The 27596-nt window shown below is 40.4% G+C and overlaps 1 protein-coding gene across 4 annotated transcripts in view; it reads right to left on the bottom strand.

Moving 5' to 3' along the window:
• The window catches only part of SPECC1L (sperm antigen with calponin homology and coiled-coil domains 1 like), a 69402-nt gene that overhangs the window by 37291 nt on the left and 4515 nt on the right, over positions 1–27596 (bottom strand). For all 4 annotated transcript variants that reach the window (XM_064675407.1, XM_064675408.1, XM_064675410.1 and 1 more), the window contains 7 exons: positions 18661–18850; positions 13153–13312; positions 10591–12224; positions 8567–8774; positions 2757–2830; positions 2099–2274; positions 183–346 (listed from right to left, as the gene is read on the bottom strand). In XM_064675407.1, coding sequence (XP_064531477.1) covers positions 183–346; positions 2099–2274; positions 2757–2830; positions 8567–8774; positions 10591–12224; positions 13153–13312; positions 18661–18813 — 2569 coding nt within the window. In that variant the 5' untranslated portion in view covers positions 18814–18850. Of the gene's footprint in view, positions 1–182; positions 347–2098; positions 2275–2756; positions 2831–8566; positions 8775–10590; positions 12225–13152; positions 13313–18660; positions 18851–27596 lie in introns of those variants that run through there.

Genomic DNA, 27596 nt, shown 5'->3' with positions numbered 1-27596 from the left:
ACTTAACTGCAGAGAACAATCTGTTCTGCAACCCAGTTTGGGTTGGTTTGTGTCAGCCATCACCTACAGGCCACGACAGTGGGAAATAACTCACCTTTGACTCAGCTAAACCAGCACAAGTGACCATGTGAAGACCTGCAGGAGGGAGACTCGGTCCAGCCCTGCCCTGGCTGTTCACCCACCTTGGGAGGCGCTGTCGAAGGACTTGATGAGCGTTTTCACAGTGGGGGTGGGCTCGGAGGAGGTGGAGGATCTGCGGCTCAGGCCCATTCCCTGCCTCAGAGCTGCCAGATCCCTCTCTACAGCGTTCATGTAATTGTACACTCGGCCACGTTCCTCTTCCTGCCTGAAATCAATGCACAGCTCATTTTAGGTATTTAAAAAACGTTTTAACTGCGAAGTCTCAAAGAAAAACCCAACAAATTTGAAGCTGAATTAAAATCTATGGTCCAAATCGGTCGTTACATTAACCTAGTTGTCTTTCCAGTGTAATTTAGAAATAGATTATCAACCTAAATTATCACTGTAAATTCTTATTATTTGTCAGCAACAGAGCTTAGCATCTGGTGAAAAGTCTGTCAAATCAATACTTGATTTAAGGCTTAATTCCTGCTCCTATCTCTCACACCCATGGAGAGATAGGAAAAAACTGAGCCTTAAGGATTTCACCACTTCAGCTGAAAATAATCATCTCTGAGGGGAGAATTTTTTTTCCACCTGCATATATGGAAAACAATTAAAATTAACACTAAGGAGGTAAGAATACATTTCTGGCATACATCTTTAGGCAGTATACAAATCTGTTTCATAAAAAAATGAGATTTTTAGTACAGAATATTTATGGCTATTGTCTTCAGTGTCACTCACAAGACAAGAACTGTTTGAAGCAATCTATTTTCTACAGTCTGCAATAATTACACATTGACTGATTTTTCCTTCAGACACTGTAACAGACTTTCCTAATATCTTCCCTTCAACACAGCACCTATATCACTTCCAAGGAAGCTGATTCAGTTGCCTGCAGTGAATCAAATGTCAAAAGATGCTTGTGTATAAATAAAAAATCATATACTCATTGGAATCAGTAAGCCAGTTCTACTTGCAGAAGTGCAACTGCAACCTCAAAGGTTCACTTGCAAGCAGTAACTGAACAACTACAGTTCTGCTGGAATGTGTCACAGTAAGAATTGTTCATATTACTCAGCTTGGTGATCTTCAGATAAGATGCCTCACGCCCACCACTCACCCATCCACATAATTTTCCACTTTCAGTGTCTAACCAGTCTGCTCTTCTTACCATCAGTTCCTACCAAGTTCCACAGCCTGTGCTATCTCATATCCTACTGGATGCTGACTTAAATGTAATGCATCCTATAAAATTCCCATCCACATGGAAAAAAACTGTTTACTATATACACATCATTACTGTAATTGTAAGCTATACATGCATTTGAACCCTAGAGACAGTGAAGTCAGGGTTCAAATGGTGCTGCCTAAGATGTTCATATTTGAGGCCTTAAATGCTTCAGAGAGACATATAACAGTTTCTGAATAACTGGAGCACCTAATTCAAGCCACAATACAACCCGGTTTGAATTATTTTTATTTAAAATGTTTTTATATACAAAGCATCTCTAATTATCAGCGGAAAGAAAAGAGTGCAAGACATATGCAGAATTAGATAAAGGTTTCTCCTCAGGTAAAAATCCAGCTGTGCTTTTAACCATACCAAAAGCCTTGGCTAGTAATGAGAAATATTAATGATGGTACAGAATGATGGTACAGAATAGGCAACACTGCCTGCTTTTCACCTGAGGGAAGTGAAATCCTGTTTAGCTGTTAAACTGGACAAATCCTCCACTTCAATCTGGTTTTGTGAAAGTGCCAAACTGAATATTCTTGGGTGGATTAAGCATACAGTATAAAGAAATAAATATTGTTCTTTTCAAAGTGTACCTATGTTGACCGTGGAAAGCCTGGATAAAGCAGCTTCTCGAAACACGGAGAGGATTTAGGAACTTCTGGAGTCAAAACACTGGATTTCCAAAACTGTACCCCCCTGCCCAAGGAGACCATCTCCCTGCTGTCCCTTGCATACTTGCGTGACTTGATTTCCTCCAGCTCCTTCGTGAGCTTCTCGTTCTTCTCCTGAGCTTCGTGCAATCTGCGCTTCAGGTCCCCGATCTCCTCCTGGGCCTCGGACTTGATATCGTTTGCAATCACCACTGCAGTCTGCAGGTCTGCCTGGAACTGGCGCCACTCCGCTGACTCCTCCTGCCAGCAAGAATTTGGAAGTTAGACATAAAAGTTATCCTTCATATTCATAGTTTTTCCTGTGCTGTTACAGGAAACAGTTTACAGGAATGACAAAGGTACTCATCTGGCATAACCGAGATTGCAACTTAAATTCAAGGAGTTTTGCTGGAAATAAGTAGATTTGAGATGATGGATTGCTTTTCCAAAGCAAATAAAATGTTCAAAGTGGAGGTGGCAAAAAATTAATATTAAACTACGCATGGGAAGACACAAACATTTTCTCCTGAGCCTAATGCCATATCTTTGTGACAATGAGAATTTTTCTGAAGTTAATTGTTTAGTGTCTGTAGGTTAGTAAATATATTCCCCTGATACCTGTCTCTCGGAAATAATTATTTTAATGGTATTACATCTAATCATATTATCTTTTCACAATTTCACATGCAGATCTTGTGACATTCTAAGTTTACAATTTAGTGAGTTTATAGGTTTTAACCTACCCGCAGTCTCCTGTGAAGATTCTTTATCTCTCTTTCCATGTCATGCTTTTGGTCCTGAAGTTTTTTAACTGTATCTGGAAAGAAAGTCAAATTCTCTGTAAGACCTTAGTCAGGGACTATTTACTTTAAAAAAAGTAACTGACAAACCTGCAAATGCGTTTGAAACCTTACTCATTTTTATAACCAAAGCCATCTGGAGAAACACAGTAGAAGCAGAAGAAATAATTTGCCAGTGAGTGCTAATAGGTACATAATTCTCTGTCTGGTGAGGGGAACAGCATTAGCAAACTCAGTTCTTATACAAATCCCAATTCACAATATTAAAATGACACAGCAATAACAAAGAACAAATAAACCAGGAAAGCAATTTGACATGAAAGGATCCTGAAAACATGGATGCCTGGGGATTTTCCCTCCTCAAACAAGCTGCAGCTACACAAAGCCTGTTGATTCACAATTTACTCCCTGCCCAAAGCAGCTGACATAACACTCACAGCCCTGACCTTCCATGGGGATAAAATTCTACCCCAAGACTGACATTCTTGTCTACCAAGCTACTATTTGAGGGTGAAGCAAGCTATATTTACAGCACAAGGCCTAACAGTCTGTGAGATCTGTTGGGAGAGAGGTGGTCCCCTAAATCTGTCAGCAGACACAAAAGGGTTCACAGCCCCATCAGCACCAGCTCCCCTTGGCGTCTGACAGGCTGGCTACTGCAATTATTATTCATTTGGTACTTCAGTCAATACACAAGGACAATGTGATTGACTACTCCATTCTTAGAACTAAGCAACTAATGAGGAAGAACACAGCATAAATTTCTAATTAGCCTGTCACTTCACTGATCCTGGGATTCTAGGATAGTTTATTTCTATAGCATCGTGTAGCTGTTTCCAAACTGTAAAAACGATGGAGCAACTGATGAAATGCAATTTTTCTTCAGGTTCATTATTCCAAGACCTGCTGGAAACAAATATTTTTCCTGTATATTAGCAATACTCTTTCCACAACGTGACTGAAGATGCCTAATACATTTAGGCTGTTCAAAACAAAATCCTTCCCCAAGAGCCCCAAGTACAGAGGCTTTGAATGTCACAGTTAATTTCTTTACAAGAATGACATAAACCTCAGTTGGCCTGAAAACACGATAACCTTTCAGGCTTGGAAAAGTTGGAACACTAAAATTAGACAAGATATTTCTGTATTTATCTCCTCCTTATAAGACTGAACATTTTAAGATGCATCCAACTGATCTTTAAGCTTTGAAGATAAGCCTGACAGGGTGGGCCACCCAAATCTCATGCTACCATGATATTTAAGTAAAGCTCTACAATTTTTAGCTTGTCTCTGTATACACAACTTGTTTGAGCTAAAGTCAGCACTGAGAGAGCAGGTTTAGGTCAAAGTTATAAAGGTTGCTCTCCCTGCCTTTTCCTTTAAACACATTTTGAAACAAAATCAAGTCGATGTTAATTTTGACTTTTAAAAAAAAGTTCAAAGAAAAAGTGTTTTTAAAATCAAAATTTGTTCTACTACTAAAAGTGAGCTGTCTAAAAATAACCACAAACCAGAAACTATAAATGCACCCAGAGTTAAGGCTTATGTAGTGCCATTGTTTTGAGCTTTTGTGAGATATGAAACGCACCATTAAGTTTTAATGTATTTATGCTTTGAAGTAAAACACAATGGTCTGAATATTCTGCAGGTACCATAAACAATACAGAGCACTCCACAGCAGTTGTTGGAAACAGTCTTCCACCTCAGTCAACCAGAGAGATTTTTAAAAAAAGAAAAACACACCAAATTGCAACTGAATTTGAAATGTAGTGAGAAATTAGGATTAATACAAGTGATTTCACCTCTTCCACCAATTATAGCCTGAAAATCCAAGTAGCCAAAATAAGAAGAAGATGCACTGTGGAATCTTTCCTTTCTGCATCCCCACAACCTCCATAATTCTCTAACAAACACAAACACCTTTCCCACCTCCACATGCCCAAATTTCCAGCATGGTAGGACAGGTACTTCTACCATTATCCAGTCTCCTCCTTTTAAGGATCATAGACAAGAAAGAGGATCGAGATAAAAGGAAAAGTAACTACAGGTTGGGGTAAATAAAGAACAAGGAGACTGTTCTGATGAATGAACAGGATAATCAAAACTGGCAAATCAGCAAACTGCTTGTGTTTACTGCAGGAGCCAATTACATCTACATTTTACAAAACAATATTGATTTAAACCACAGTTGGAGAAGGCCTTGCCTCTACCTAGAAGGCAGAAAAATAAAATTAAGGGACATGCAGACTACAAATGGCTAAGATTTGTAGACCAATCTTGCTTTTGAGCTCATCATGTCAGACAATAGATCAATGCAACAAGAAAGCTGAATTTAAGGGTCCGCCATTAGCCAAAAAAACTCCACCAACTAACAATTTGTCTCAACCCATGACACAATTAAAAAATGAATGTCCAATTGACTTTTCCAACACTATGTTAGAAATGGCCTAAATATGGTAATGCAAACGTTTCATTTCGTAACTGCTGTCAAGATCCTTTTCAAATGAGAATTAAAAACTAATGCTGTCAGCTCCATAAAAGAACTATTTATTCACTGAACTTTAGATACATCAACCTTCTCGCTCACCTACCCTTGTCCTAAAAATTTACTGACTTAAATAGTTCAACTAGGAGAACCTACACGCTCAGCAGATGTACCCTGTGCCGAGAGAACAGGCAACGATTATTTTCAGGCATCAGAAGAAGATCTGACAACTGGTAAGCAAACCTACCAACACCCATTTTCTGCACATCAGGAGATAAAGTTCTCTGGAAAAAAAAAAATCCCCCACAAACTCTTATTAACTTCTTGGAAGAATAATAGGTTTCTTTTTCCCCCTTAGTCACCAAGGATGAGTAATGTGACAGCTGGGCTACCTGACTACAGGAAAGTTTTTGGGAAGGCAGAAAGAAAGCCAGAGGTACCACGCCACCTAGTGCAGTGTCTGCCCTCCCCACCTCCTGCCAGCTGCCCAGTCCCTCCCAGTCCCCCACCTCCACACCAGTACAGGCTGTTTCAGCTCAGTTCAGTGGTGAGGATATAAAACATACAGGTTATTTTAATATTTCTTAGGCTTTTTAGATACAATACAGAAGCACTGTGCTTAAAACTCCCAATTCCCAACAGGAACGAGCTCAGCTGCCACATTCTGCAGTTCCCACATCTGGATGGATGTCAGGAACACACTGGTTTTAATCAATGCAATTTGCATCCTACTGTCCAAATCCAAGAGACTCCAGTTTCTGCAGGCAGATACATCAACAGTTAAAATGTGACAGATCAATACTCAGATTACTGTGAAAAATGTTTCATTCCAGGTTCATTGTGCCTCTTTTTGGTGTTTGAGAAGCCCACACTGAAGCATTCCCTAAGTGCCAGTGCTGGAGAATTTCCTATTCCTTCATTACTATTTGTGTTGGTTAACCATTAATTGAATGAACACTCACCACCTCATCTGTGAAGCATCTTTTTCCTAAGTGTAAAGTCTGTCTTTCATGAATTCCTTAAGTGATAATTCTCCATCACTTACCACTTGTCATTTTTCAGTTGTCTTGCCATCACTTTCCTTCACTCAGTAACTTTGCCATTAGGCAAATTGCCTCCTTAAAGGGTGGGTTATAATTCTTCACAAATTAAAATCTAAAATAAAAGTTCACTAAAGAAAACCTTTATGCTTTTACTATTACAGTTGGTTATTTAGGCTGAAAAAAACAACATTCTTCTAGCCATTGTTTTATAATACCTAAACCTACACTAAATTCTCCACATTTAAAAGCAGAGGCATTACACATTTGGCTGACAGAACACAACTGGCCAAAAGTCTGAGCAGCATAAGAGAACTTACTGCTACCAAGATACGCTTTTCTGTCACTTTAATACAAATTACTAGAATTGTCTTTTAAATGTTTTAAGTGTTTTTCTGTGTTTTAGATGTACTACCTTCAAGTCCCAGATTTTCCATACTGTTGTTCTTTGCTGCCACTGCTTAGAGGCTACAACGAAAAAACGTTCACACCACGTTAAATTGTGAACCCACAAACAGCGTTTTAAAGTGGTCAGAAAATACATATTTTTCAAACGTGCACAGTTCCTCGGGTGCCATCCCTTCGTGCTGCCACTAGATGCCACTCTCCTTCCTGCATATAACAAAACACCCCTTGCTTCCCCCGAAAGGATCACACCGGGCCATCAGCTGGTACAGCTGAATTTTCCCAACTATTTCAAGAGAAACGAATGACAAATATTGTTGCGATTTTTGTTGAAAATCTCTGCCCCGGCAGAGGTTTGTCTCCCTGAATTTTTGCCATTTTAAGCGAAATAACTAACAGCTGTTTTGTATCCCCAAAGCAAAAGTCTCTAAAACCTAAAGTTGCCTTCTAAGAGGGTATTAATATGCAGATATCTAAATATCTACTTGACTACAGTGCTGCTCCCTGTATGAATGTATTTCAGTTAAAGGATAAAAAAATACCAGTAGAAAAAAGTGTTCAACCTTTTTGAGTGTTTGCTACAAAACAACTTCAGGGACCAAGAAAGAGCTGCTGACTATGTGTCTGAGCTCCTGCTCCCAAGTAAATGTCTGTATTTTAGCACAGAAAGAGAAAGAAAAATGCATAATAAAAAAACAATCTTGTAAAGAGAAACAGTGATTGCCTTTCAAGATAAAAGAAGGGTTGCTTAGGGAAACAATGCTCACAGCCACAAGTCTGAAGATACCAGCTTCAGTTGAATGAACAATTTAGCTTGCTTAATTTTACTTGATAGCAGACCAATTTAAAACCCTTTCTATGAATATTTCCCTCGTTGTTAAAAGGAATCTTGCTTTGGGTTTCTTGCTATCTTGTTTCATCTTTGAATAACATGGAAGACTAGCAGATATTTGAATTCTGTAAGCAGCAAATTACAAATTATTACTGTGCAAATACAGCTTGCCAGGGTACAGTTGCACAAGTTCTTATTTAGATGGAGACTAATTGCAGAATTCCAGCCTGTGGTAGGAATGTCTGAGCAGGTCTTCGAGATCAGAGAGGGAACTAAGGCACAGAGAGCTAGACAAGTACAGAGTAAACATGAATTTCATTTTAAGTCCCAACCATTTCTTGTACAGCAGCAAGAGTCAAGAGATGAAATTTTATTCTAACTTGCCTGAAGTTCGTCATATCAATTTTTAGGGTCACAGATCAGTTCCATAACTTGAGCAAGTGCACACAGAAGGAGATATACAGATCTCCAATACACCCACACTGCCAAGTCAGCTGACACTTGTAACTTCCAGGGCCTCCATTCTCTCATTTCTCCACTAAAAACACCTTTCTTTAGCTGGGAGAAATTATTATTATACACATTCTCAAGCTACCCGGTAGCTCCTAATACTTGGAAACTTGAAAGAGAAAACCTGCTTAAAAAACAACAGTAAAACAGTAAATCAATCATGCAGTCTCCAAAACCCAGGAGCACTCTATCATTAAGTCTGTAATTACCTGGTTTTCTACTTTGAAAAACAACTTGAAAACAGTATTACCAGATTTCATATTTGTTCTCAATTCACAGGTTTTCATTCCCACACCAACTGGGACTGGAAAAGCAAAGCCAACTTGATTTTTTCCCCTAGTGTGTAAGGATTCTTGCAAAACCCAGCCTGACTTGAATTCAGACACACAAAAGACAAGTGAAAATATTTTCAATATTACAGTGTTCCACTTCAGCTTTTCTTAAATTATCATTCCTCTCAAGAGAAACTCCCCATACTCACTCTCCAAATCAGATATGATGAGATTGTCATGAAGCTTCACAGCACGATGCTGCTCCACTTCATCCTCCAACTCAAAGATAGTTTCTTTCATGTCACTTCTCTCAGTCTCTTTCTCGTCTAGTTCTGTCCGAAGTTTTTCCAGAGTCACATTGAGATCCTCAATTTGTTTTTTGGCTTCTTCTTGGAACACTCTGTATTCATCTTCAACCTGAAGAAGAACATATCTTACCATAACTAAAACAGTTGCATACTAAACACACTTTTAGATTTGTAACTGCCACACTTACAGTGTATTTCTGAAAACAGAAAGGCAGGGGAGAAGTGTAAGCTTTAACCTATGCATTGTTCTAGTGCAACTATCTTCCTGAGCCAGAGTTAAACTCTTTTATTCCCCAGCTGCTCCAACAGCAGTGCCCTGTATACAAGTGAAGCAACACCACCATTGTAGCCAGGCTGTGGTTTCACAGCAGCTGATCCAATTTAACATGGAGCTGCCATGGAAAAGGGATGGGGGGGGGGGGAAACTCTTTATCCTTTCTTTCTCTTGCCAAAAAAGAAAAAGCCTGCTCTCTTCTGCTCATCAAGTTTAGTGCTGGCTGGACCTGTGTGATGATGGATTCCCTTAACCAAGTAGCAGGTTTCACATTTGTGGGTGAGATGGGTTAGTGAGGTGAAGCATTCTCAGCATTACAAACTATGTGAACTGAAATTAAAAAAAAAAAAAAAGAGAAGGGAAGAGGCAGTTGCCTTCTCTCTTTCAGGAGCAGGGGGAGAGGCTATTTTATCCTGCCTCATAAAACTGTAACATAAGTAACAAGCTGGGATCAGAGGCACAGGAACATTAACCCAAGAGCAAAAACAGGGTGTCAGAAAAACAAAGAGAAATTAGGTCGTGGCTTAGGTGGGTCAGCACAGGCAGGCACCAAGTTTAATAGACAGAATTCCCTGCTTCTAAATCACCCATTTCAGTGGTTTTCATTTTAATAGCACCCTCCAACTTTACTTATTAAAATTATTTTATTATGTTTTCATCCCAAGTTAAGGTTGATTCTGACTGGCTCGTGATCATGACTAGCATGTTGTTTTGCAGCTAATATACAGTTCAGACATTAATTGGAATAAATTGTCTCATCAGGAAGATACACCTTTAAATGCATACTTTACATTATTAAATGAATGTTATGGTTCTTGATTTTATATTAAATTATAGCTTTTACTAGACGTGCCTACTGCATAAACTAGTTATATTTGAGTCAAAACAGCTGGTCTAGAACTAGAAATATGCATTTCAATCCAAAACCCATTCAGCACATAAGCTGCTCCTGGATGGATCATTAGTAAAAAACCTGCATGTATTTGCCATATCTAATAATAATTGCTTAAAAGCTTATCAATATGTTTTGATCTCTTTTTTTTTCATTTAAAACTAAAATATGTATGCAGGAAATTAAATTAAATTAAATTGAGTAAAATCTCTGTCTACCTCAAAATTAGTCATTTCTTGGCTAATTTTCTTGGGAAAGAAGACACTTTTCTGCTTTATTTATCATTAGTTTATTCTCAATTAACTGAACCAACTTGAATATGCTGAAGCTTCAAAATATTCTCTCAATACCTGTGAAAAGTCCTTTAAGTCATCAACAGTTGGGTTATCACTTCAAACTTTGATTCCCAGTCCTTTCTCAGGGACATCCCTCTCCCACCAGTTTGGCACTAATTCCTTGAAACCCTTGCAGAAGGCATGCAATTTAAGCACTAAGTTAGTACAGTATCTTAAATACTGTTTAAGTTTGGCCATCCTAGTTTTAAAAAGTAACCCAACAGTTACCCTGTAGCCCAATCTATCCATATAAAATTTTTTAAAAGCTGCCATCATTTTCATGACAGAAGTTGAAAGTAATCAGTCCTAACACTACTGCAATCCAGTTAACCCCGTAATTAATCCTTCTCAAAGAGCTACAGTGGCCAATAATAATTCATGTTGTACATGGGATGTTAGAACTCAACAGTGTTTTAAACACTACCTTAGCAATGGCGTCTTGCAGTCGATTGGCGTCGTTGCGGGTGTGTGCCAGCTCTTCCTGCAGACCACTGGCCAAGCTCTCTGCTTTCTCTTTATCCAGCCTGACACTCTCCAGCAGATCCTGTATGTCTGATTTATCTCCAGAGTTGTGTATTGAATACAACTCGGCCACTTTCTGCTTTTCGTGCTCTAACTGAGCCTTCAGCCTGTTCATCTCGATCTGGTCACTGGCCACTGTGGTTTTGTACTCCTCCAAGGTAGACGCCAGCGCTGTTTTGCTTTTCTGCTCTGACTCAATAATCCGTTCCATGTGGTGATTTCGTTCCTTCAACGCCCCTATCATCTCTTGGGCCTCCTTGTTGTCTTGTTCTGCCATCTTCAAAGTGTTGCTCAAGTGCTGCTGGACACCCAGCAGCTGCTCTCGCTCGAACCGGGCGTTCTCTGCCAGGTCCATGTAACGTTGCTCCAGCTCCATGTAGCGACCGCTTTTCATGTCCTCATCGATCACGTACGAGATGTGGTGCTCGTCTAAAAGGGACCGGAAATACTCGATCTGACGGCTGAAGTGTTCTAACTTGTCACTCTGCTGGCACAAAGATTCCATAAGGATTACCTTTTCCTCTCCAAGTCTTTCATTCTCACTGTTCAGCTCTTGTGTTATTTGTTGCAAATCAGCAAGCTCTTGAAGTGTGGCTTGGAGCTCTTCAGCTGTACTGTGTTGGTTCTCTTCCATCTGATGTATCCGTTCCGTGAGACAAGCTACGGACACTTCACTCGCATTGCCACTGCTTCCCTTCCTAGATCTTTCTATACTTGGTACTCCTTCAGACTCTGAAGATGATGGAGCATCTAAAGCATCATCACTTGATGTCAGTGGCTGATAAACTTCACTGCACTCGCTGTCTAAATTATCCATGGAATTACTGTGTTGGTTGTCCATCAGAGTGTTTTCATCCTGACTTAACAAGTCTTCCATTGACCCAGGAGCAGAACCTTCCACTGAAGATGTCAGAGTGCCACCACCATCGCTGTGGTTGCCAGCTGTAATCTCTGGACTCAAAGACTGATAGCCAAACAGTTTTTCAGAGTTGTCCAGCCTTTGCTCCAAAGAAAAGCCCAGTGCATTCAGTCTGTCTTTTAACATTCGATTCTCATTCTTCAGCTGGTTGAGCTCTTCTCGGATGGCGGTGTTTTGTTCCTGTAACTGCAGCAGTGTAGACTCTACATCGGTCGGCTGATGGACAACAATGGCCTCTTTTTCTTCCGATTTTTCATCACCTTCAAGCTGATCTTCGTTGAGTCCCAGCTGAGCCCGCATATCCCTAAGTTCATTTCTCAGGTGCAAGATTTCCACATCTTTAGTTTTCGCCAACGTCAGGAGATCGTTCACCTTCGCTTCCAACGCAGCTTTGTCGCTGATTTGATTGTCTGACTTGGACTTGCTCATGCGAATGTCCGCCTCGGGGTTGGTGCGGCTGCGGGAGCGCTTGGCCAGGACCGCGTCGTTGGCGCCCTGTCCCGCCAAAGGCAGCTTTTTGCTCTGGCTCAAACGGGAACGATCGCGGATCCTCTCTCTGGAAGAGCTTGACTCTTTATTCCCAGACGAGGCGCTGCGCTTCGCTGTGGAACTGGTACCTGTGCGTGTTTTGAAAGTGAGGAACGTGAATTCAAAACACAGTACCTGTCACAGAGCACTGGGTGTTTTCTACCAGCAATACAGTGGTTCGTTTTTGGAATCTCAGCAGTAAACACATTTCACAGAACACATCTACAGTAAACATGCACACAGCATTCAGCATGAACCAGTGCAGTTAGATTTTAACTGAAAATGAGTTAGACCTTGAAGTTTAATATCTTTAAGTTTCTTTTTTTGGTCTTGAAAAGCTTCTGATAAATTGTGCAAAACCTGCAGCAGTGCTATTCCTATGAGTTCAAACTGTCTCTCTTTTCACTAGATTGGAATGAAAGCTTTTAAGTGATGAATTGCATGTTATGATTCCCCAAAATGAAAGTTAAGTTTTTTTTGTATTTCCTCATTGCATAAAGATGAGGACAGATCATTACTACTTTATGTCCAGATGCTTTACAGCTTTACTGAATTCAGCATTTCTGAATCCAAAACAGAGCAATAGAAGGCAAGACATATTTCCATCCATACTGATAACACACTAAATGATTTCACTTTTCTGAACCATTTCTGAAAGCTCTCTTACTTTATTTCTACAAAGCAATATCAAATGTCCAAAATGTTCACTGTAACAAGTGATCTTAAAGATTTAGTGCTTATGTCATGGATTTTTTTCAGACAAATCTATGATTCTCTAAATGAATTATATTATCTAGTTTTATATAGTAGTTGCATAATCAGTTCTGAAAAATTAAAAGAAACACCCTCCAGAAAAGCAATTACACTATTAAAAATAGGAAAAGAGCACAGAAGGTGTGTGATGTGACCATGGCATTACTGACCACTTCATTAGGCAGCCTGCATCCTCGATACATAACATGAAAATAAAAAGCCACCACCCAACTACCATCTTTAAGGATCCATATGTCCATTCACCTGCAATAGTTTTGGGTTTATTTTCCAGACTGTTCATGGCTGTCCCTGGAGCTGAAGATGCTGTTGACACACAAGTGTTCTTCTTGGCCTTGACACCGTTGGTCATTGTCACTCCCCCACCACCAGCCATCCCCGCTAAGAGGTCATCGTTACTCTTAGTCTGAAAGAAAGGGAAGAAGCAGCTTTAAGGCAGCTGACTGAGAAGTCTGCAGAGCCAACAGTTCTCCTGTTAAAGATTCCATCAGTTTAAAAAGTACATATTTGACTAGTCATGTGTCTGGGCAAGAATGTTGAAAAGTATAACTGCACATATGAGTGACCATAGAAACAGAGCCTTCTCCCCCTCAGACAAAATTCTTAATTCTTAATAACAAGGAGAAAAAAAAAGAATTAAAGTACAGTAACATAACATAGTGTAAAGCTTCTCAATTTTGACTGAAAGTTTGCTGATGCATAAAAATGAAGGCAATTCTTAGATAATTAAATCATCAAATACTAGGAAATTAATATAATGTCCTCCAACAGAATATGGTGAAATGTTTTCTGGTGGATAAGTCAAATCAAAGAACAAGAAAAATCAATCCAAAATTAGCAAAATACCCTTTCTAGCTCAACATACTATGCTACAAATTGCTAGAAATTAGGACAGTATTCAGAGGCAGGAGAAAAGCCACTCTTCACCACATATCCTTGCCTTGTTCTCATGCTCTTTACTAGACACTCTCAGAGATGGGATATTTGTTTAATGGACTTTTTGTCTCACCTCACAGGATCATTACTGAAACTACTGTGAGCCACAGAAGCTGCCTGGAATGTGACAGAGCAGTAAGCACAGGATTCTCAACAACCAGACTCCCAAACAGAGAATACATCTTCCACAATGAAGCAACTCTAAAAATACTAAGCTCTTGAGCATTAATTGGCAGCTGTTACACTCTTTAAAATGCAGTTTTTCACATGGTGAAACAATCAAAATATGCTCAACATTTTTCCTGTTATATGGGCAAGAAAATTAAAAGAAAACAGCTGTGTTAGTAGCATTCCTTGAGTAACTGTATTATGCAGCTGCATAACATATCTGAACTCTCATCCACCATCCCAGCTAAAAGTTAGTGCTTAGGAATTAACCAGTTGCTTTACATCATGACTTTCAAATTCTGCAGGTTTATAACTTCCAGCTCCCACAGATATTCATGCTAAAAACTATATGCCAGACATTACAATTCTATACATTAAGAATGAAGGTACATTTGCTTAATTAAAAAAAGAGGTTGCACGTCACTCTGTTCTAGTCTCTTTTTGCAAGTGCAAATTTCGGAACATTTAGGAACACTCATCATAACATTGTGGAAAGGGCATGGATGGGATCTGTGCCATTTACAAAGAAGAGCAGCTGCAAAACAAAAGGGAGCTCAGGAAGAGAACATATTTGCTCTGCATGCAGTTGACAGAAATACGGAAAATTTACAGATAGAAACATATTTGTCAGGGTAAAAATCTTCTAGGACAAGAATGTTTTTACTGAATCTTGAAATGGTATAACCTTCTAAAAAGGTTTATAAAAGGCTGGAAGAAAACACATTACTCTGAGGATATGATGTGCATTTAAGCTTGTTTTCTGCTATGAAAAAGCCACTGTTGTTCTATCCTGCTGCTCTCCATGTGCTCACACGTTGTGCTGAGCAAACAAGGCTTTTCAAAGGGCTCCTTCCTCCTGGGAGCCAGAGCCAGATCAGCTCCTCGATCTGCCATGTCCCAGCCATGCAAACAGCAGAGGCAGTGGAAGTACCAACAGGAAATAAAAATGTTGGAGGGCTACAAAACCCACCATGGGGCAGAGGGGGAGGGAAACAACCTTGTGCTGCAACTGTCACCTAAACCAAGGTATCACAAAAAGGCACAGAACGGTGATTTTCTGTTTTGCTGCTGAATCTGCCAACGTGATAGTTCAAATGGACTATTAACTGTCAGCATTTCTACCCTGTTGAAAGGGTGGGGAAATTAGATTAAGCTTTTAGACACTTATAGTACAAGTACGTGTTATCAAGCCAAATAGGTCAAGATGTGACTCAGCTTGAAGGAAAAGAAAAAAACTACGTAAAATACACACTTTCAGACATTAGTCATCTCCAGTCCTTGCTGAACAAAGGAATTTAAGACAGCCATTCTTTTTCTGACTTACCCATAAACTATTTCTGGTCTAGGTTGGAAGGCACTGCCTCCTCTGCAGCCAATTAGTAAACACTTTCTCAAAGCTGTAACACTATACTCTTGGCAAAGAAAACTATTTAGCAGAGCTTTGGAAAAATTACAAACCAGCAGCTCTCTTCTTAATGCTCCACAATAGCAACTGTTCTTGACTTTTAAAATCAAAGCATTTTTCTAGCCTATCTTTTCAGTTGAAGCAAAATTAATGCTGTATGTTTATTAAACAGCTTCTTCCCATTTACTGAAAACTGTGCCATCCTGTTTAGCATTAAAACTCCTACAATAAAATATGAAAAATTAGAAAATATCGTAATTAGAAATGCTCATCCAGACCTATTTTGATTTTCTATATAAAAACCACTTTATAATTATACAATTCATATTCTGTTTTCCCCCTCCCAACTTGTAGTGCAACGAAACTTGAATAATCACCTCTACAATTCACTTTGTCTTTGTTTCTCAACATGTATATCCTATTTACTGCATCTCATTCAAATCCCTTTATATATATAATTATTCCAACCTAGGATTTTCTTTGATGATTGCTGTTGCTGCATTTGAGTTTTTCAAACATCAAACTCCACAACAATCTGTAATTAAATCACTGCATTTTGCAAACAGAATAGAAGCCTAGACACATGAATACTGAAAACACATTCTAATTTTTAATATTCAAATACTGGTCTCCAAGCCCTGGCTTTTCAGGGACACTGGATTTTGCAATTCTTCTGAAGTACAGCTGCTTTCTAATTACAGTTGGGAGTGTGAGCAGGATCACAAGCTCATTAGCCAAAGAAGTCAAAAAATAATGAACTTAAAAATAAGACCACGTTATTTGTGGAGTACTTTTTGAGGGATTAAAAACTAGAAGCGGTTGGCAGTTAACATTCCATGGAAATAACGTGGGGAGGGGGTGCTGAACATCTGCACAAGTCCTGGGCAGAGTGGGGACAAGAAGCTACAGAGAAGGAACGGACGGAGGGCACTGGGAAGCAGCCGGACAACAGCCCCCGGTCCGGGCTCAGCCCTGCACCTGTGGGTCTCACAGGTTCCTCCTGTGCTTCCATTGTCCACAGGCTTTGACAACTCCACAAAGAAGGACAAACCTCTGGAACAATGTGCACTAAAAGGAGCCCACCCAAAGCTGAACACTCGACCATGGTTGTATCATGAAGGGGATACTGTAATTACAAAATCATTTTCAATTTTGCAACATTATTACTAATGGAATTAAGATTGTTACTGTACTACAAGTGAGTATTTCTAGTCCTTAACAGTGGCCTTTCATTCAATATCCAACTCAAAGGACTAAATAAATCAGTAAGCTGTTGCAATTAAAGTTATTTAATGCCAGCTTGTTTTTTGGTCAAGGAATACGAAGTGAAATTCAGAACACACATCAGTTCATCAACTCTAAGAGAATATCCAACAACCACAATGAGGAAAACAATGTGCTAAATGTTTCATCAATAATATCAAATATAAAACTATACAAAAAATTACTTGAAAAATAATATGACTTTTATTGATACTTCTTTCAAGTCAGTAATTATAAATGTGATTTGTCAGTACCAGTAAACTAAAGAAAAAACTACCACAAACAACTAACTCAGTTATATGAGTATGGAACACTCAAAAAAGATAACATTCATCATTAGTATGAAGTCACACAGTTGGCACAACAGCAGCTTAACAAGTAAAAGGCATCCAACTGTATGAGTAAGCCTGGCTGTAACATAAACCTGAGATAAGTCTTAGTAATTAAGAGAAAAATCTTCGTTGTGCCTCAAACATACAGTTGTCAAATTCTAATCCCACGCCTAAACACAGCCAGAAGTGTTACTAATATAAGTAAAATTGTGAAAGCATACTGGGTCAAATATGTTTAGTGTTAGATCATCCTCCTCCTTTATCTCCCTGAGAGGTATGACATAAGAAACTTGATAAGTAAACTACAAAGCACTTTTGTTTCCATATTCTGTGAGAAGTTTCCAAAAATATAAAGGAAGTAGTGTCAACAAGCATCAAAAGATTATTTAAAGTTAAGAAAGCTGCAAGATATGTGATGGAGTGATGGAAAAAAGGAGGGGCACTGGGAGAAAACATCGCTGAAACCTGGCTTGCCAGTTCATCAGCAAAGGTATTAACCATTCTTCTGTAAAAGAAAAGGAAGAAGAGAAAGGGAAGACATCTCCTGACTTCAGCACTCCTGCAGAGCTATTAGAGAGACACCATTTCTTTAATTTTAGGTCCTCATTTGCCAGTTATTTAAATGGCCTCCCTACTTTCCTGTGTCTCAGTGATGGTGGGTCAGGTCCCAGTCACAGACACCAGCCCTGTTCCCTGTCCTGCTCTTTTGCCCCAGGATAGCAGCAGCACAGCACAGCACTGCACACTGGGCTGCAGAGAGGAAAAGGAGCTGGATCCAGCACAGCACTGCACACTGGGCTGCAGAGAGGAAAAGGAGCTGGATCCAGCACAGCACTGCACACAGGGCTGCAGAGAGGGAAAGGAGCTGGATCCAGCACAGCACTGCACACGGGGCTGCAGAGAGGAAAAGGAGCTGGATCCAGCCATGTCTCCACGCCAGGAAAAGGAGCCAGACCAGGCAGGCTCACACCATCCAGCCAGCCCAGATGTGGTTGCTCCCAGGTGAATGCTCCCCACCAGCACACCCCAGTACGTCTGATTCTTCTGGTTTGTTGAAAACCAGATGCTCCTACATCTACTGCCCTGTTTGCTAATACATGAGAAAACCTCTACCTTTGTACTTGTTCTGGGAGCAAGAACCAACTTGTGAAAATTCAGCTCAAGCAGTCCTTTGCACAAAGCAAAGGCCAAAACAGTCAGAAGAATTCAGCTGCACTGACCTGACAGGGATCACTGATACCCCAAAAGGTTCTCATGTTAGATACCCCCTCAGTTCTTTTTTCAGAATTAGTAAATAACTCTTATCAAATCCCATTAGTCACTGACACACCATTCAAGCATAACACGACACTATTAATAACATCCATCAAAACCCAATTTCCACTCTGCCCCTTCTGCAGAGCAGCCAAGTTCTGCACAGAATATTGCTCTCCAGCACATCTCATGTTGCAACGTCCAAAATACAGCAGGGATGACACACAAGATCCTATCACCCTGCCCAGTGCTGTGTAACTCTCCAGATTCCCTTCAGCTACCCCTGTAACAAGCCTCTAGTCTAAACCTCACTAAAGACGTGCCTTGAAATTCTACCCTTTTTAAAGTTTTATTGCAAAAAAATATAAATAATCAGAACGTTCTACCGGTTGTTACCTTCAAAAGAGATGCCGATGTCCCAGTTTTGGAGAGTTTTGTTACTGCAGACACTGAGGAGCCGTTTTCTGGTTTGGCTTTTTCAGTTGTTTGAGTTTTATTTACTCCAGGCACTTTGGGCACTGAGCCAACACTCCTGCTTGCTTTCTTCATTCTGGGCTGTCTGTTTATGATGCATTTACAAACAAATCTACAAGCAGAAAGAAAGACATTTTAAATACGAAATACAGATGAAAAGCCACGTCTTTTTTTTTTTTTTGCTCTATAATGCTCTATTTAAGACCAGAAGTCCAGAAGAGCAGCAAAGACTACAAATGAGAGCCAAACAGAATGCATGACTGACCAATGGTTTTGGCCTTTTTTTTAAAAGGAATTTTTACCAAAGACTAAGCACTTCCTACAGTTCCACTGCAAATGATAATTATTTTTTTTTTAGTTCTCCTTCCACAGATGGCATTGAACCGAGGATATTTTATAAGTGACCCATGTTGCCGAGTTCACTCATTAGCCAGAGAAAGAGGCTTATTAGGGAGCAATGTTGTGTGTTTCTGACTGCAGGAAGGAAAACACCGTGGGAGGATTCAGGTCTGACTACCAACAACACTGGATCTGAGAAAAGATTACCACCAGCTCGGTAAGTACAGTACTGAGAGAGTAACAGCAGCCTCAGAGGCTATAAAAATATAACAAAGTTTTCCATAAAAATCAAAAAAAAAGTTGAAAAATTCAGATTCCCTGAAACAATTTATTATGAAAAATCACATCAATAAACACAAGGAATGTTACAAAACTTAATAGGAGTCATGTGATTGCAAGCATTATCCCTGAGAAGAAACCAGAAGTAGCCCCACTGGGTTCCACAGCCTGCAGGCAGGACACTCCTGCAGCTTTGCCTTCCTTTCATGTTTTATCCAATGGCAGGAAACTGTCAATACTGTCATTCCACCCAGGAGCACACAGGGGAAAGTCCAGAAAACAAAGCTGACCTTACCCAAACCAGGAGTAGCTGCAGCAGACCCAAACACTGCAGTTTTCACAACTACTGCTAATTCTGGAAGAGGACCTAAGAAAGAGCAGACTAGCAGAACAGCCAGAATTTGAAGCACTGACTACCAGCAAGACCAGACACTTCAGGATCTTCTTCCCTCTTGCAAGAGAGTAAACTGGCAGCTGTTTGCTTCATCTCCCCTGAGTCAGAAGACATAGGATGGAAGATTAAGAGGATGAAACTTCCCCTCTCCTTTCAGTCTTACAGATTCCAGGTGGAAATAAGTGATCAGGTTTATCTGAGCCCAGTATCCTGCAGCTGATTAGAAACATGAAACACATCTAGTTGTTTCCATCTCTTAAAAACTGAAGCATTTCAAAGGCACGAAAAGCAGACTGATGACTGCATGCATGGGACATCCAACACAGCAGCACAGTGATCAGAAGCACTAATTCAGCCAACAAAATGAACACATACCCTTGCACACACTCCTCCCTCCCCATCACCTCAGCTGCATACAAGTATATTTCAATTCTGACTTTGACAAAAGTCGGGAAAACTCCAGGAGTTTTGCCTCCTCAGATCCCTAAGTACTGTTAACAGAAGCAACAGGAAGCTTCATTTTAAGACACTGAAAATATTTGTTTATAGCTTCCAGCTTCCCTCTAGCTCTGAAAGCCTTTGTGAACAGATACAGAAAACTCCATTTGCTGTTGCAGTTTCATCATCAGAATGTCAAAAATGCACCGGTCCTGCCATATGGCTACTGGTAATCAGAATGCCTTCACAGAAGATTAAGTAACTGAGAGATAATTTGAAATGAGACACTCCTAAGAAAACCAAAACCCAAACCAGAAAAGCCCCATGAAGGCAATATGTTTGCTGTACACACATCATATTAAGTGGTACAACTGCCTACTAGATTCCAGAAGCAGATGTTCACGTTTACAGGTAGGACTAAGTTGCTACACTTACATTTCTTGCCCTTTTCATGTTTACGAGTCAAACACTTAGTTGTGCTTTTGATCTTATTCAATTGAAAACTAAAACTGAGAAGACCAAAGAGGATAAAGTTTAGTAAAACTGGCCTCATTACTATTGAATGGTAATGAATGCCCTGAATGTTCTACAGACACAAAGTTGCCCACAGCATGCTTGAGAAATACTCAAATGCATTTGCAGTTCAGTTTGTTGCAATGCTGAGTGCATTGAAAAAATTACCCCAAAGAAAAACTACACACTCTGAATAAATCCAGTAAATCAGACCCATAGCTTTTTGACAGCTCTCAGAGTGAGAAGACCAGTGCTCTAAGGAAGGTCAGGGGACTGGCACTGATATGAGACATTTGGGCAGAGCCTGGCAATGTGCACAGAGCAGTAGCTCCAGCTGGCACGGAGGCACCACCCAGCAATGGCCACTCACAATACCCATTTCTCAAACCTACAGAGCACGTCCATCAAGCCTGACACTCCTTCAAACACGCCAGACACAGCACAGATGATCTCTGCACGCACAGTAAACACATTTGGGATCTGCTGGTTACAGCCAGTAAGGCAGTAACAGAACCCACGGGACGTCCAGTCCAAAAGAAACGCGGGCTAACGTTGGCTTTTACAGTGCAAACCATTTACACTCTTATCAAACATCACAGGGGGCAGCGGTGACAAGGCTGTGGGAACTCAAATGTTTCTCATCCATAACATCCATTTCTTGAAAATGCTTTTTCAGAAGTGTTCCTGAAAACATGCCACAGTGTTCTCTTCAACAGCCACTGCAGAGCACAGTGATGTAAACAAGTGAAACTCAGTAATGTAAGCCAAGGATAATCCTCGTGTTTCATCACAGCATTACTGTAAAATATCCATACATTTGACACTGAAAAACATTGGGTTTGATTTACTGAAACTCAAAGGCAGAAACACCTTTCTAGAAATTTCAGAGATACATAGAGGACAAGCAGGGTTAGCTACCACTGTTCCGGTTTTAATTCCAGAGAAAATAAGCTTTAGTAGCTACTTTCCTACTGAAACAAGATGTGTAATTATAGTTTAAAATACTCAGAAAAATATACAAATGGGTCACACAACTTAAAATAATGAAAAGACATTAATTACCATTACAGGTTTTAAAAGCAGTTGTTCACTAAGACTCCTAAAATGAATTTATGACCTCTCTGTGACAACTTCTGCCCTCCTGCCTTCTCCAAGAAGGCAAAAAGAGGATGGGGTTTCAGCACTGAAAAGAGAAAACATCAATATTGTTGGACTGGAAGTGGAAAAATCCCTACTTCATCCAGCTCCTCAAAAGGCAGGTGTGGCAGATAAAGACCTTTGGGCTTCTGAAGAACAACACCACCGTCCTTAGGAAGACCCAGTATCAGGAATCAACAATAATCTTGTCTCTGCCTAACAATAAATTCTAAAACGAGAAATAAAATGCTCTCTAGCCAAAGGAAGTTTTCTGAAGAATAACACGCAGCACTAACAATTCAAATGAGAACTAAAACATTATTTCACTATTGTTTTAAAAAGAAAATACTGCATATAAAACTGTAGTTTATGTTTTGCCCTAGGGAGAAAGAAGGAATTACTGAAGACTTCCTTTCCCTTTACACACACTTCCTCTCACCTCAAAAAAAAAAGGAAAATAAATCCAAAACAAAACAAAAAATTTAAAAAAAAAATCAGAAGAAAAAGAAGTAAAAGAAGCTTAACTAAAAGGTCTCAGTGTCAGAGTTGTAACTCCATGAGACAGCCAAGAGTAATTTTTGGAGGTCTCTCATATCACACTGCTAAACAAAATACTCATCTATCAACAGCCACAAGACATTACTGGGAAACATTTGATTAATGCCAGCACAACAGCCATCAATTACAAAATTAATCAGAATGGAAAAAAGCCAAAACAATCCCCAAATATCAGATAGAAAGACTGCATTCCTAAGCTAAAATGTAACTGCTCCCTCTAACCTGTATCCTTTCCCAGCCGTCTCTCTCTCCACAGCACACATAGTCCAGCAGAACCTCGCTCAGGAGGGTGCTCTCCCTGCTCTGGGCAGGATGTGAAACCAGCCCTGCACTTTATACCAGCTGCAAAAACAACTGCATAAATAATAATTTGAAAGTGTTTTGCCCAATAGCACAGCTCTGCTTGTGACTGTAAACTGATATGATACATCCACCCAGCCAACATGCAGCGCTTTCAGCGTTACTCTTTACAACCCTGGGCACTGGAGCAGGGCAGGGAGGGGAGGATTTCTTACTGTGATTATTTTAATCTCATCCATTATTTAATACACTTGTTTATGCTAATATTGCTGTCACAAAAGTAAGGCTCAATTACAAGGGTACAAAAAATAGTTTCCCATGCCCTGGAAGGCAAGAGAAGGTTAAACACCAAAAGCATTTCTTGCCGTTGGTTGAAAATACAAGATATCAAGAGGCATTAGGCAGTTTTACCTATCAAAAATTGTGAATTATTAAGAAAATTATAAATAATCTTAGAATTATCTTCTAAGAGACCCAGAAAAATAGAAACAAGTGATCCCTTAAATTTGAGGATACTGAGCAGTTCTGAAAAATCAAATACCCGAATTACAGAGGAAAACAGAAATATTCACATCTAACACTTTCACTCTCTATTTGTACAAATTCTTTGGTTTTGTTATATTCAGGCTGACAACCTTGCCCAAAAAATTAGGGAATGACGTTTTTAGGTCACTTACACAGTCCTGAAAGGCAGAAAAGTAAAGAAAAGATTACAAAATACAGTCTCTTCAACCCCCTGTAAAACACAGATTCAGAACTTCCCTGAGTCTCTGCTGGCAAGACAGAATGGCCACCAAAAATTTAATATCTGTGATATGAAACAAGCTACATTATAAGAGACAGAGTTCTCTACAGTTATAAAACTTTCAGCCTGCAAGCTGCACAAACACTCTACTGTGATATCTCTTGCTCAATAATTCCAAAAACATAACATACTAACCACTGGATTCCAGAAGCCCAGAGCAAACAATGCATTTCTTTTAGAGCTTCAGATCAAGACATCAGTTTTATGGACTTGAAAGGGTGTTGATGGTAGTGGGTAATTAAAGATACCAAGGACAACAGGAAAGTGCATGGAAGCACAGAAGACCCTCATGAGACTGACTGGACAATATAAACAGCAAATAAAACTAAATATAGGCAAACACAGAGCAATCTATCTGCTGGGGAAAACCAACCTCAGCTCAAACATAAACGTGCTCTCAACATTCTCAGTATTGCTCAGCAAGACTTCAGTGTTTTGATTCACAGCTTCATTAAACTATCAGTACAGGAATTATTAAAGAAATGAAATGACAATGAACCATAAAACAGAAATATCATACTCACAAATCAATTTTTTACCCATCTACCCACACTTTAATTGGTACGTGCAATTCTGGTCTCTTGACCTCAAAAAAAGAAGTTTTCTTATAGATCTGAAAATGATCTTATTATTGCCCCTTGCTGGACCAAAGGTATTTAATGGCTCCCATGGGACATCTCCCAGGGAATATGACAGAACCTTATCAAATCTGCAGTGGCATCGAGGAGGCAGACTGGGAGTGGCTGTTAATCATCTCTTCCCATACTAAAGCTAAGGACCAACAAATGAACTTAGAGCCAGGTTCAAAATAAAAAAAAAGTGAGCTGTATTTTTAATGCAGACTGAAACAATGCTGTGGCTGCATGAAGTGCGAAGGGAGGGAGAGGCTGGACATGAACAAGGTAGAGAAATTCCCTAATGGATGCTAAATAGCTGAGCACAAAGGGCTCAGAAACCCCCCTGAGCCAAAACTAATTGCACAGTGGGAAAGAAGTCAGGGTGGGAGGGAAGGCTTTGGTTTAGGGTTTTTTCCTAAGGCATCTGCCCACAGCTGCAGCCAGACCCAGAGCACCAGGTGGGATGGATCCCTGTGCCAGCGTGGGCAGCATCTGCTACAAAACACATACACACACCTATACACACCACTGGGTGTTGCAGCACAGTTTAGGTGCAGCACACGGGGGCTGCACTTCTGGAACAACGGCTGCAGGTTGTTATTCAGAGAGGAAAGACCTTCCTTTTACTTTCTGCCTTAAAAATTCAAAAGAGCTTGTACAGTTTCCCATTACAAGTTGTGGAATTACACAAATAGGAATTCTGCACTGAAGTTACATTATCTATCCTCTGTTTTCAAGCCACATTTGCTACTGCTACTTCTCTTTTAAACAGAAGGAAGGAGAGACCAGAGCTTTGAAAAGAATTGGCTGTTATACACCCAAATTTCTCTGCTCCTTCTTTGGAGAAAACTTCAGAGCTGCAACTGCTGCGAGTGATGTGTGACCGTTGCAATACTTAACATTCCAGACAAGTGACAGGAACATTTACAGAAGAACCCCTAAATTCACAAACTGTGCTCTGAAAGCCTTTTCATAACAAAAATTAAATTATGTAGTCTTGTTTTCAAGCTCCTACTTCAAACAACTGCTATTTCAAACCACTGCCAAGGAAAGAAAAAACAATTGTTCATCAACTAGCACAGGGAAACTGTTGCACAAGGAAGGGGAGCACTGTCCATAACTAGGTCTCAGCACAAGCTCCTGCAATGACTGCACCTTCAGAAGACTGGTTTTTTTAATTACAGTTTTGAAAAATGGAGGAATAGACCAGGTGAATCTATACCTTCCTGCTATCCATCATAAAGGTGATTAAAAATTATTCTACATAGGCTCAGTACCTGTAGAATGCCCATTAACTATGGTTGCTCACACTACAGACCAGAATACCATCCACATCACTATTAAATAGGTTTGTTTCATTGGTGTTGACAACACAGGTAATTTGGTTACACCGTCATTTTTCACTCCTTTCATTTAATTTCACATTTGCATCCAAATTTTAAGCCATGCACTAACAGATGAGGCAATATATACCTATTTCCTGGAGAGCAATTGCACCTCTATGCCACATTTTACACGCTCAAACAAACATAGCAGAAATGTCAACCTTGTCTGTAAAACCCTCAGGTTAACATTCCATTAAAACAGAACCAACTCTTACACTGACACTGTAGCTTTTCTGGGGAAGAAAGACATCTTAACACACTAAACTTCCCAGCCAGCTTTAACTACAAAATCCAGTAGTCAGTTAAACACATTCACTGGAAGTGCTGTTAACTCTAATTCCCAAGCATGTTCCAAGCAAGTGTCGTTACAAAAATCAATAGCTCTCCAATTACAAAGGTGTATTTAGTGTCCTCTAACCCTGAGTATATACTGTATTCCTCAACCAAAGTCCACTGCACACATGGCATTTCTCCTTGCACTGGCAGGGAAGTACTTTCAAAACCAGCCACGTCAATTTTAAGACCAGGGAACTTGGTAGAAGAGCACAAGCAAAGGTGTAGGACTAACACAGCAGCTTCCTTCCATCCCAAACTGACTCGCTCAGCACACAACACTTCATTGCAATGCACTCCCTGGAGCACAGCTGTTCCCAAAAGTGCTGCCCAGAGCAGGTGACCAGTGGTGACCTTTTCCCTTTGGTCCACTGAAAATGTGGTCAGCTGAACTCTGATATCAACAACCGCAGCAAAGGCTTCCGCTGCAACAAGTTCCCAGGGAGAAGAAAGGCAGGCAGCAGCCTGGCTCCCATCATGGAGAGGGGGACACAGAAAGGACGTGCAATGTGGCATTTCTGGAGCCAGACCAGTGGCTCCCAGCACATGGGTATGACAGGTAAAACCTGTAAGATCAGTGAATAACTTTGACGAGGTCTCATGTTCATCCAAAACACTCCATCAGATCTTCAGCTCATGCAAAATCCAAACACCCCAAATCCTGATACCTGATAGGATGGTTACAGTGACAAATCTTACCAGCAGCTGACCAACATACTGTCAACTTGAGGACTTTCTACTGCCTGGATTTCTGGAGCTGGGAGGTGACTGGGTGCTCACTATGTCCACTCCACCACCAACCTGGTCTGGCAACATTCTTGAAGGCATTGCAACAAAAAGAACAGAGAACAGGAGAAGCATAAAGAGATGCATCCCCTGAGGACCTTCCCAGGCCTCAGGTGCTTACGGCTCCGGGATTCCCAGCCCCAGAAGGACAGACCATCCTGGTCCCAGCTGCACCAAGAGAACAGCCTGAATGGGAATGGCCCCTCCACAAGTCAGTCTTGCTAAGGCTGGGGAAGGGAAGTGCCTGCTGGGGATTGCTTAAGCTAGTCATGAAAATAATTTAATTGTACCCTGCCACCAAAAGAGGCAGTCCCAGCCCTTCCTCGGTCCTCTCCCTTCTTCCCGTCCCAGAGATCACAGCTCGTTTCTGATGAGTTGGTCTTTCAGTCAGATCAGCACTGATCTGACTCACCTTATAATTGCTAGATACTATGCAAAGGAAGCAGCGGGACTGGGAACTGGGAACAAGAAGGAAGTCTCATCCTTTCAGAGACAGCGAAGCCCCAAATTTTAATTTGGTTTCAGGCTATTGGACACTCAGCAACAGCCCTGCTTTAAATGAACCTCTTACCCACCCAACCACTACCCCTTCCCGAGCCACTCTGTTCCCTGGCATGAGGCAACAGGTGAACTGTGTTATTTTTAAGCAATCAAAACATGATACCACAGGGTGCTGAGGGGTTTTGAAGACTGGCTATCTATGGGTTTGAATTCCATGCTCTGACCCACCTTTCCTCACCTCCAAGGCCTGTCAACAGCACACTCATTACTTAGTTTAAAATCCTTCAGCCTTGGCAGACAGAGAAGAGACAGAGCCACATGCAAATCGTTCCTAAATACCCTGGTATCACTAAGGGAGGAGCTTTAACCTGCCTCAGCGTGGAAGCCCAAGGACATACATTTGAGTCATACAGGGGAAAAGTCCTTGGGACAGGATGGAGAGTTTCCCACCTGCTGACAATTTTTTTTTTCTC

This window comes from Pseudopipra pipra, chromosome 18 (assembly GCF_036250125.1).
Source record: "Pseudopipra pipra isolate bDixPip1 chromosome 18, bDixPip1.hap1, whole genome shotgun sequence".
NCBI classification, from domain to species: Eukaryota; Metazoa; Chordata; class Aves; order Passeriformes; family Pipridae; genus Pseudopipra; species Pseudopipra pipra.
Note: the sequence above shows the minus strand (reverse complement) of the source record. Positions and strands in the feature narration are given on the sequence as shown.